Genomic DNA, 12,125 nt, shown 5'->3' with positions numbered 1-12,125 from the left:
TGGTGAGTATACCATTTAATCACATTAGGAAATCAGTAGTCACTAAAAATAAATCCCAATTATATACTGAACTCAAATGAGTTTCAATTAATTTTCATACACTGATGTCTAATAATCTGGTAGATACAAAGTTGCATATTATATATATATAGAGAGAGAGAGAGAGAGAGAGAGAGAGAGAGAGAGAGAGAGAATCTAAAGAGATATCTAAAGCCATTCTGAGAAAACAGGGAAAAACCGATCACAAGAGAACTCTGGAATTTGCAAACACTGCTAGTCACAGCGAGTAGGCCAACTTACCCACTCCCATCATCACTATCCTTATCCTTGACTTAATTCCAGGAATTCTTCAAGCACCAATACTGTGTAAGTGGCATGCACCAAAAGAATTCTCTCCCTCTGCAGTTAGAGCACAGTCCCTATCTCAGCCCACATCAGAAAGAGTTTTCCTTGTAGGCCATTCATTTAGACAAAGCTCACCAACTTGCTTTGTTACGGAGAAAATGCCTCCGGAAAACCATCCCACACAGACAGGAGCGAATGTAAGACATCTGAGCTACAGGGTCTATTTCCAACTTGAATTTGAAATATCATAAAGTTTCATAATCAGGGTAGACCTCGTACTGTTGATTTTAATGATTTTTCTCTCTCCAAAACTAACATTAAACCAAAATCTCCGTTGACAGATACTACAAAAGAAAAAAAAATTGTACTATCCTAAGACAAAGAGACCTAAGAAAAGAGGATGTCAGAGAGTGTGAGACACTACTGTGAAGTTACCATTACGGCCAAGTGACAGCAACAGTCCCAACTCTTTGGCTTAGCATTGAACATCTACCACGGCTCAGAAACTGCTAATACTTTCTCACTTCTGTCACCCACGATTTCTGTAATTTTCCTCTTGCTAAATGGGGCTTTTTAATCATACCCTAGAAACTTTTTCAAAATTCCCTACCTATTTCACCTACGTCATCCCCCTCTTCCTAGTCAATAGTCTCATTTCTACCTTTTAGAAGAGTAACCAACCTTTGCTTCACAGAACATAGCTTTAAAACGCCGTATCCCCAGCACCTCTGTGATATATAGAAAGATACTCTGTGTCGTTTGCAGATTTCCTCAAAGGTTTTATGTTGCTGTGTGAGACAGGATAACTTCTTTATTAAGCAGTCAGGCTGACTTCAAACTCTTGACCCTCCTGCCTCAGCCTGTCCTCCAAGAGGGACTAGAGATGTGTGCCAATGCACCGGCTACTCATACACTTACTTCCATTACCATTATTTGTGGGCCACACAGTTCCTAGGATTGTAAGAACCCCGAAGTGTGGCTGTCTTACTCATTGTTCTCGTCCCACGGTACACTTCATTGGCTTGATTGCCAATCAATATTGGGTTATAATAACATATACACAAAGTAATAGCTGTGATCTGCAGGGCTACGAAGAAAATTGCCTTCGTTTCTTATGGAGAAAAGTCATTGTCATAAAAATATCCTTTAAGGGTTCCACCTGGGGCTCAACACGCACAAGGTCCTGGTTCAACCCCAGGACCACAAAAAAAAAAAAATCTTTAAAATAAATACATCTTATTCTTTAAAAGATAGAGTTAAAAGGTAATTCCCCTACCATTAATTAGTATATCTTAGGAGTTGCTATAACTTCACTGACTTAGATGAAAAAGATTATCTTCCAAGGTTTCAAAGTTTTATCATTTTATATACGGCCTGACCATACAAAAACATCTTAACCACTGGAAATAGCAATACAGAAGGAAACGCTTACCTAAGGTTGACTTCAAAACCCATACTCCCAAGACACTACAACCATTTTTTTTTAATGAAAGGCCTTACAACTAGACTTTTCTGCTCCAGCTTCATCTATACAGCCGTGTCTACCAATCCATGTATTTGTTCAAGGCCTGTATTTTCAAGTTCAAGAGCTGGAAGTCAATGGCAGTGTTACGAATAATTTGACCAAATTTTACTGAACACCTACTATGTGAAAAGTGCTAGAAAAGATACAAAAATTAAGACAAAATTCTTAAACTCAAGATTAAGTGTACAAAACATACAAATAATGCCATTAGAGATGACGTGAGTGACAAAACGAATCCTGACAAGGTACTCCAAGTGTTGGGGGAGGGGGTCTGAGGCGCTTCAAAATAAGATGGGTTTCTAGTTGGCTTTTTCTCATGTCTTTAATTTTAAGCAAGCAAGAGCATTCAAGAAGTTAAGATGATTAAATAATTTAATCTGTCTTGAGTGTTTTTATTCCCTAGTTTACAACAGACCTTGGATATTTCCCCCACTTAAAAAAAAAAATTGATTCGATATTTTGATGGCTTAGTTAAAATGAGTTTGAACTAAATCTCACCTTGAAAAAAAAAAGACTTTTTCCTACACTAAACCTGTACCTGTAATTAAAATCCTTTGAACATGCAGATTTTAATCCGTAATCTGGATTAGCATTCATTAAAAAATTCTACTCCTAGAGAAAGGGACTAGAAATGGGATAATCCTGTTTTTACAAAAAAAAAGTTTGACGTATCAGCAGTATTCAATTAGAAGAAAAACAAGTGAACATAAAATTCAGGGTCATAGTTTTTCGCTTTTTTTTTTCCATTCAAATCACCACCTCCTCCTCCAATTGCCTTCTTCCTACGGAACCGTCAAAAGGTCTGACTCAAAGCTCCGGGCATTAGCTCTTCCGGGAAACCCTACCACAGCACCACATCATTTGTAGATTCAGACACTTCCTTGAGGGTTCAGAATTGCCGGGGCCTAACACTGAACAAGCGCTGAGCACGCTCCTGGCAGATGAAAGGAGCACACTCATAAATAACTTGCACAGGAGTGGGGAAAGAACGTCCCAGTGGAGGGACGCCAAGGAAGCCACTTTGAAAAAGAGGAAATTACGGTAGACAAGAGTGGAAGCAAACTGAGGAACCTGTACTGGGAAGAGGATCTGAGTTCTTACTATCAAAGGAAACTTTTCGCTCTTAATTACAGGACAGAATTATCAGGTGTTTTGGAAGTCTACACAGCTAAGCAGTATCTAGCTGATGACAATTTCAGGATCAAATATATACCGTTTATTAAACATTTATTGCTCTGAAATATGCAATCTCTTGGGGATTAACTCAATACAATGGAACTAGAATCAGATTATGCAGATTTAGGCAGGGGGAGCCGGGAAAGAATAACCAGCGTGTAAATTCCGTAATGTGTAACAACGTCTTACAGTTCCCAGCTACTGTAGCCGAAGAAGCAAATCAAGAAAACCGCTCGAGCCCGGGAGCCAGCCTTGCACACCGCTGTCACCCAACACAAAATTCAACAGCTAGCGGCTCCCGCCAGCCTCGCGTGGCCCACGGTCGGTCCCCACCTCCGCCTGGGAGGCTGTCCCCTCTCGCGCTCGGCTGGAAGTCTCCCTCCCGACCAACTTGCCGGCTCGCCCCGCGCCGGTGCCGGCTGCAGGCAGGCTGCTGGGGAGAGGTCGCGCCCACGGCGGAGGAAGTTCCGCCAAGTGCTCGGGTCGGTGGTGGGAGCGAGCCTGCAGCCGCAGCGACACGGCGGCCTCCCAGCCCCGGGGACGCCCCGCGCGGCCCGGCGACCGGCAGCCGGCGTGGAGGAGGGGAAGCGCGGGTGCCGGCCGCCGACCCCACCCCGCGCGCGACCCCGCCGGCCCGGCTCCTCGCGTGCGCCCGTGCTCCCCGGGGAGGGCCGCCGCCCGGCACCCCGACGACCGACCGGTGGCCAGCCGGCAACTTTGCACGAGAAAATGCTCCACCAGCCTGCAGCACGCCGAAAGGGGAAAAAGGGGGTAAAAAAAAAAAATGTCAGGCGGTGACGGCGGGGAGGACTTACCCATGTTCCTCCCCCAGAGCGAGGAGCGGCAGGGCGAGGAGAAGGGTTCTCGAGCGGGCGGACGGGCGGCGCGGCGGCGTCCTCCCTCTACCTCCGCGTCTCCCGCAGCCAGGGAGGGACCCGCGGGGGGCGGCCGCCGGGGAGGAGCAGCGGCTGCGGCTGCGGGCGGCGCGGCCGCGGCGGGGACGAGCGGCGGGGGGCGGGGCGGGGCGGGGTGGGGCGGGGCGGGCGCAGCCTGCGGCGGGCGCGGCTGCGAGCAAGCGAGCGAGGGAGAGAGCGTGCAGCCGTGCGGGCGGGCGGGCGCCGAGGCGCCGCCGAGTCCTCCAGAGCAGCGCCCTTCCGAACGCGCGGCCGAGCGCCCCGCCCTTCCCGCCGAGCATGCTCAGTGAGACCAGCGTCGCCTCCTGCCCACGGCCGGCGAGCTCTGAGCTCGCTGGGGGGCGTGGGTCTGCGCATCGGCGCCGTGCTGCCTGACTGCTGTCGCCTGGAGGGCGGAGCCGGGCTAAAGTCACCAGGTTGTGGGGGGCAGAGACCCCCCCCTCCCACCTCCACCCCCGGCAGGCAGGAGCCTCAGCCCGGAGTGTGCAGGGCCGTGCAGCGGATGCCCCAGGCGAGCACGTGCCGGGTGGAGAACCCACGGGCGCGGATGCCCGCGCTCGTGTCCCCGGGGCGCGTCCGGCTGTCCTGCAAGGCTGGCGGGAAAGCGGGTCAAGCGGAAGGCGACCGCAAGGTCACCGCCTTCCCTGGGCTAGTGCGCGCCTAAAGTCCTTTAACCGGGCTGTCGTCGGACCGGGCCCTCCGGGGTGTGCCCGCCGCTCTCACGCCCAGCCGAGCAGGAAAGACTTGTTCAAGTCAAAAAAATTAGAAGTCCAACTGCGGTCGGGGTAACCCGGTGGAGGATGAGCAGCCTGGGGACAGTGACCAAAGTATTCCCATAGCTGGCACCCTCGCCACCGGGCATGCGCGTGGGGCTCGGACCCCCGCGTTTGGGCTCTCTGCACGGAGAGGTGGCAGCAGGGACTTGGGCTTGTTTCTGACCTCTATGTGGTTGATTAGCACCTGGACTCTATCGGTAGGAAGAAGGTAGCTGAAGCTCAGGTCTCTTTTCTCAAAAGGGACTGTTTCTTCATCTGTGACTGTCACAGACCAGTATCTAATATTACATACACAGATCAGAACCGCTTCTGGATATGCTAGGTCCTGGGATTTTACGTGATTTTCGGAAATACAAATGCGACATAATTAAAGGCAGGTGTGATCAATTTATAGCAGCTCAAGCATAAACTGATGTAGAAGTTAAGCATCCCATTTTTTAAGAAAATGCTCTTTTTTGTCTCAAAAATCATCTTACAAAAGTTCCCTAGGGCTGTTGTAATAACCGCTTCAAACAGGATTCGAACAAGAAAATTACTGAAGTTCTGGAGGACAGAAGACAAAGCAGGCCAGGCCCCATGCATCCTCTGAGGTGATGGCTTGTGACTGTGTGACTCCAGCGTTCACATATTCTTCTCCCTGTGTGTTAATGAGTCCAATTTCACCTTATTTATAAGGACACTGGTCATGTAGACTGGGGAAGGCCACTCTACTTCAGTATGACCCATCGACTCTGGTGTCTGCAATGACCTCGTTTCTAAAGGTCACATGCTGATGTGTTAGGGATTTCAGCATGAAATCTGGGGCACAGTTCAGCCAGCAGGACCCCCAAGGTCCATCTTACAAACATACACGTGCCGTATTCCACTTCTTTTTCTTTTTCTCCTTTTCAAATGTTTCCAAAAAACCGCCCTAGACCTTTGTGCGGCTTCACATGTTTGTCGGTCCCTCCTGAACATCCACAAATGTCTTCTCGCTTCTCAATTCCAACTTGCTTTAATTTTTCTGTTACTTTCTTTGCTAATTATATGTCACAGTAATTTCAGGGTATCTTCTAGCTTTCATTTGCATATATGAGTTGAAATTAGAAAAGCAGCTGGTTTTTGTCCTCCCACCTGGCATTAGTTTAAGCGCGATTTTTGCTCCTCTTGCATCCACAAGCCATCCCTTTAACTTTCTTACCAATTACAATCACGGGCAGTTCAAGCATAGCATTTATGCTGAACTCTAATACCCTGGCACGTAGTGAGACTGTGGTACCACAATTAGATGTGACTCCTTTAAGGAGTAAACACCTATTATTTTCTGTTTGTTTTGTTTTGAGATTTGATCTTGCTACATAGTCCTGGCTTGCCTACTCACTGGGTAGCCCCAGGGACCTCACAAACATTTGTCCTGTGGCCTCTCAAGTGATGGGATTGAAGGATGTACCACCACACACCCACTCATATATATTTTTTCCACATAACTCTTCTCCTTTTATAGGAATATAATGATTTGTCCATGTTTTTATTTAAAAGTCACCTTACGAGACCTTCCATAGCCGTCTCATCTATACTGTCTGTACACCCCTTTATAGTCTCATTTTCACACTTTATTTTCTCTGTAATGCACTCACTAGACTGGCTTGTATTTTCTTTTTGGCTATCACACTTAAACATGAGTCCTGAAAGATAGTAACATTTGCCTTTCCTTATTGGCATAACATCCCCAGTGCTGAGAGCTGAACTAACACAGCAAATGTTTAGTGAATGTTGCTTATAAATAAGTCTTCCTATCCAACCCCCTCCCACCAACAAGTGGTTTATCCTGAAAGAGAGCAAAAATGGTGCTAAGAGCCCTGGCTGCCCTTGTAGAGGACACGGCTTTCGTTCCCAGCACCCTCTGGGCGTTTCACTACCATCTGTAACTCCAATTCCAGAGAATCTAATACCCTCTTCTGGCCTGCGAGGGTAGCACGCATGGTGCACAGGCATACATTCCACAGAAACACCCACATTAAAAAAAAATGATGCTGAGATTTTCCTTATAAGAATAAAAAATATTTAAAATAAAATGAAGCAGAATGTGTCAAGTGTGAGGGGGGAACGAATTAGTTAATCCTATACTAGCTCCACATAGTATATAGTATATAGTATACACATATATACTATGTGTATAGTATACTAAGTATAACTTAGTGTACTAAGGTTTTTCTTTATTGAAAGGGAAACTCAAGGAACAGGAACGGGGTCCAACATCCAGTTGTTGAGGGAGCACAAGAAGAGAGGGCTGGATCACAGCCTTTTGGTACCCAAAGCCACGCCTCAACCTGGTCCAGTCTCTCAAAGACCATTGGCTGAAGGATGTTCCCCATCACCTTCCCCTTTTGTGTAAATAAGAGTATTCCAAACCCAATATAAAACTATATATAATAAGAACAGATTATCAAGTATAAAAATTAGAATTGCAGCCAGCATAAACAATATTAAGCAAGGAACAAATGCTAAATGTTTCAATAATCATTCTATCCTAAGGGGTCTAAGTCTTATATTAGGAATAACTTGGCCAAGTCATGAGGGGAAAGTAACTATGACTATCTAGTCTTCAACCACATGGAAGGCCTGAAAAGGGAGATCATATTGAGTAGGCAGGAAGTGCAATCAAGCAGCTTCCAAAGTGTGCAGTAGATGACAGAGACAACTGGCTAACTAGGCAACCACCCAAAGTCTCATTTGCAATGTTGAAGCAGCCAGCTTTGTCTAAGGCCTAGAATAACTGACAGACTATTTTCAGAGGCAGGAAAAATTTCAAAACCATCTTACCCTGCCTTGGCAAAGTTTGGCAGTCTTTTTTCTTATATCTTGCTTGTCCAGTCCAGACACCTTGCGTTTTGTCACTAGTTGAGGCATGGGCAATTCCTTGCCCAAAGGCCAGTTTTGCCCTGAAAAAACAAGCTCCAAGTGAAGTGTCTTCAGTATTCAACCTTCTCTCAGGAATAGATTGGTGCTACCAGGAGCAATTGTGTCTTGTGTCAACAGAACACTAAGTTATTTAAATGCCATGTTCTACAGTTCTTTGAAGTGGTTGAAGATTACCTATCTATGCAGAATATAATCTCTATCTAAAGAACCTGATTAGTCTAACTATAAGTATGACAAACATGAATGATTATTGACCTATAATACTTAATACCTGTATAACTTAAAGACTGAGATTTCATATCAGAATATTAAACAATCTTTAAGCAATTGTGCAGCAAATGAGGACAATGACCTCAAAATGTAAACAATATATAAGTATCTTGATCAGAGGTAGAAATGTATAATGCAATATGATAAATGTATCCCAACATTGTATCAATATGCAAAATGTCTTAAATAGAGGTCGAAACATGAATGCATATAATCTGACAAAATAACTTTGCATAGGTGTACAAATATTGCAAACAGAAATAGGAACATATTCGATACAACAAATATAATTTGAATTTGTATCAACACACAAGAATCTATAAATCTATATCATTGTAAAATTGTCTATAAATAATAGCTCACAAGTATTAACTCTATTACTCACTATCATTATTATTATTAGTGTGAGTAAGCTCACACTAATCTACCTATTATTCTATTCAATTTTCCCTTTTTTTTTCCCCAAAGAGATCTCTGTGCCTAAATAATTTCTACTTCAAGTAATAATCAACCCCCAAATGATGTTCTTAACCCTGAGGACAAACTTTGTCAGGAAAAGGGCTGTCCTCTTCTAAAATTACTTCCAGCTGTCATGGGAGCGATGTTCTTTCTATGGAATCCTGTAAAACTAAAATGATGACTGAGTTTCAAGATTACTGTCTGGTATAATTGCAAGTGATCTCTGAGAATTTGATAGGTTTTTTTTCTGAGGTTCTTATGTGTTGTTCTGGCCAGAACATAAAGACTACTGTCTGGTATAATTGCAAGTGATCTCTGAGAATTTGATAGGGGTTTTTTTTTTTTTTTTGAAGTTCTTATGTGGAGTTCTGGCCAGAACATTATAAGAAGGCTCACCATTTCAGCTAACCAAGTTGGAACCATCTTGAGCAGCTGGTACCCAAAACCAGTCTTATAGTAGAGCTATCAGCATCATGGCATCATATCAACCAGGTGGAGTCATTGTTGTGGGGCCCCATCTTCTTCCTGGAAACATCAACGAATACTGCAGGAAAATCTACTGTTCATTGTGGAAAACTTACAAATTCCCTCCATGAAATATGTTCCTAAGCATCCTGTTCTTTTGGATAACAAGTTCTTTTGAAAACTGATGTGATTCAACAAGAGGTTTTTATTTGAGAGAAAGATCATCAAGGAAAATGTCTCTGAGAAAGATAGAACTTAACTAATTAATGCCTGTTAGAAGGTGATCAAAATCCTTTAAAGAAAACACGCTGGGAGGGGCCGTGCCAAAAACAGTAGAAGAGAGAGGCTGTCTCTTCATGAATAATAGATAGCTGATTGCCTCTTCTTTGCCATGATGCTCTGAATATGATTTGAAGAATCTCATTGGAGTCGTTAACTGAACTTCACAACAATAAGATGAATGATTTCACAGTGAAGTTTTCTATCTAAACCCTTTCTTTTTAAAAGACCTCGTTAGTGAAATTAGCCTTATCCAGATTGAACTACTTAAGTGTTTTTAACCTTATTTTCATCCCTGTTCATAGTTCCCTGTACCACTTAATTATCAACAATTTCCTAAATCCTGTGAAACCCAAATTTCCTTTTTCATATTCTGTCAACTCAAGCTACTGTCTGTAGATTTCAGAAAAGTATAGACCTACATTTGTTCCTGCACATTATGAGTCAGGACATAAGACTTAAAACTCCATTAACCTGGTTAAAGAACGTCTCTTCTCAGCTCTGTGCTGTGCTAATGCGTTCATAAAAGAAACTTAAGGGAGGTGAAGGGGTTTTTAAACTAAGAAGCTTGAGTCCATCATGGCAATGATGGCATGTTGGCAGGAGCCGAGGCAGCTAGAAATCTCCATAGTTAGGAAGCAGAGTGATGGATGCCGGTGGTGAAGGACCACTTTTTCTTCAGTCCAGGCCCACAGGCCATGGAATAGTGCTGCTCAGACTTAGAGTAGATTGTCTCCACCTCAGTTGGCCTAACCTAAAAGCTCTCATTGCGGTCCAGAGGGTTGTTTTCATGGTGATTTTAAAAACCCATCAAATTAGCAATCGCGATTCAGCATCACGGGCTAGATCTAACTGAAGGTAGATATCATGTAAAGAGAGAATAAATCCAGTCTGCTTTAATAGTCTCTTTCTGTTCAAAGAACAAAAGGCAAAGGGCTGAAGAAAGCCAGACAGAAGAATTTAAACGTGATTTAATTTAATTTTATTTCAAGAATGATAAAGTTGGAAATAAGGAACCCCTGAACATTTCAGGGAAATGGAATAACAAAGTTAAAAATCGTGAGGAAGAGGACAAGCAATGGCTCGTAAGTTATACTGAGGATACGGGTCCTATTTAGGAATTAGTGCACAGGATAAACACAACCAAGTCTTGCTCCTTGAATGTACAGGAAAATAAAGACAAATGGTTAGTAATACAGTGCTCTGACTATGAAAGTAGGGTAACATGGAAGAACTGCTAACAGGTGGAATAGTTAATTATCAGAGAAATCCTGGAAGGGTTTCTCTATTAACTATGCAAAGGCTGTGATGCCCGGACCTAGACATAAGGATCTGAGCCATCTACAAGAAGTTCCTGTGGCTTCAGAGAAGTGAGAAGACGTAAGAGAATGCAGTTTGTGTGACAAGATGGTGCCAGTCTTGTGGGGCCTTGGTGTCCTCTAAGACTTGCCTCTAAGGTAGAGGATATTATTCTGAGGCAGCAGCGAGCCAGTCTCAGAAAGGTTTGTTTGTTTGTTTTGGTTCTCTGAGACAGGGTTTCCTCTGTGTATCTTGGACTGTTCTGGAACTAAATCTGTAGATTAAGCTGCCCTCAAACTCACAGAGATCCACCTGCATCTGCCTCCAGAGTACTAGGATTAAAGGCATGCACCAGCAACATCCGGATTAGTAGAGAGTTTTTTAAGTTTGAAAATGTTAAATGTATAGGTAAGTCATTGCCAGAAGAGAATAGCTAAGAAGGAACTCCATATAGGAAGCTGGGAGATTGTTGGGAAACTCTCAAAATATCCTAGGTGGGACTCCTCCCCTCAAGACTCAAGAATCGTTGAGAGAGGGGGAACAGAAAGATTGGGAGAGGCAGAGGTGATGCGTGATGTCTAGGAACAGAGTTTTCTGGCCACACTGGGATAAATGCATATATGAACTCACAGTGAATGTGACCATGTGAACAGTCTCAAGCCAGACATGTAGTCCCGCTGCTAACAGAAGAGCTATTGGCACATGAAAACTGCTGGGAAGGGCAGAATCTGTTACTGTGGTTTATGGCCAGGGGAAAACACTGTCAATGTCCTTGATGTAAGGGGCCTCCATCCCGTGCAGCTTGGTCTGGTAGAGGCATTTAGCTCCTACCTCTTGAAATTATCTCCACTCTCTGCACACCCCCCCCCACATACATACTTACTAAAAATATTCCTTCAAACCTTAGAAAGTTCCATTCCATCTACCCTGGACTGGACTAAAGCAAAGCTGGGAAGTAATTTTAAAATGAGCTTTTGTTGTTCTTAGGGTTGGTTATTTATGTTTAAAACTAATTTATGTATGTATGTATGTATTATTATGTATTAGGCAGTTTACAGATATTTCCTAATTTAATCTCATCCAGTCCTTGTGAAATAATTCATAGTACCAATAAAGATTCTGTAATAAACACTGGCCCCTTCAGCCTTATGAACCCAAAAGCCTCATTAACCAGCACGTCTATTTACTTCCAGTTCAGTGATAATTGATTCTCATAATAATGACCCTGAGGGGCCTCATGCATCTACTAAAGACTATATAAAATTTGCTTAATGTCGCTATAGTAGTTTTCTATGACTGCTATAACAAATGACCCCATTCTTAATGGCTTTAAATGACACAGATTTATTATCTTACAGATCTGGAAGAAAGATGTCTAAAATGGGTCATACTAGAGTAATCTCAAAAGTTGGACAGTACTGTCTTCCTTTGGGAGGTTTAAGGAGAGAATCTGTGTCCTTACCTCTGGCAGCTTCTAGAGGCTCCTGCTATTCCGGTGTGATTTCCAGCCAGCTCCCTCAAACCCTGCCCTCCCTCTTCAGCCTCTTTCTACATCGCTCCCTTATAAATACTCTTGCGGTCATGTTGGGCCTACTCTGACAATCCAGGGTAATCATCCCATTATGTGATCCTTAAAGGATCCTCAAGAATTCCTTTGCTTTGTAAGGCATCATAGCCACAGGTTCCAAGGATTAGGATATGGGCATCTTAGGGGAT

General features: G+C 43.8%; 1 protein-coding gene across 4 annotated transcripts in view; it reads right to left on the bottom strand.

Moving 5' to 3' along the window:
- Positions 1-4,014, bottom strand: part of Rap1gds1 (Rap1 GTPase-GDP dissociation stimulator 1) — a 131,545-nt gene extending 127,531 nt beyond the window's left edge. For all 4 annotated transcript variants that reach the window (XM_085677637.2, XM_085677638.2, XM_085677639.2 and 1 more), the window contains exon 1: positions 3,862-4,014. In XM_085677637.2, the coding sequence (XP_085533763.1) occupies positions 3,862-3,865 (4 nt within the window). In that variant the 5' untranslated portion in view covers positions 3,866-4,014. The remainder of the gene's footprint in view (positions 1-3,861) is intronic.
- Between the last annotated feature and the right edge of the window lie 8,111 nt (positions 4,015-12,125).

The sequence above is a fragment of the Myodes glareolus genome, chromosome 17 (genome assembly GCF_982192425.1).
Source record: "Myodes glareolus chromosome 17, mMyoGla1.1, whole genome shotgun sequence".
NCBI lineage: Eukaryota > Metazoa > Chordata > Mammalia > Rodentia > Cricetidae > Myodes > Myodes glareolus.
This window is presented reverse-complemented; position numbering and strand designations above follow the sequence as displayed.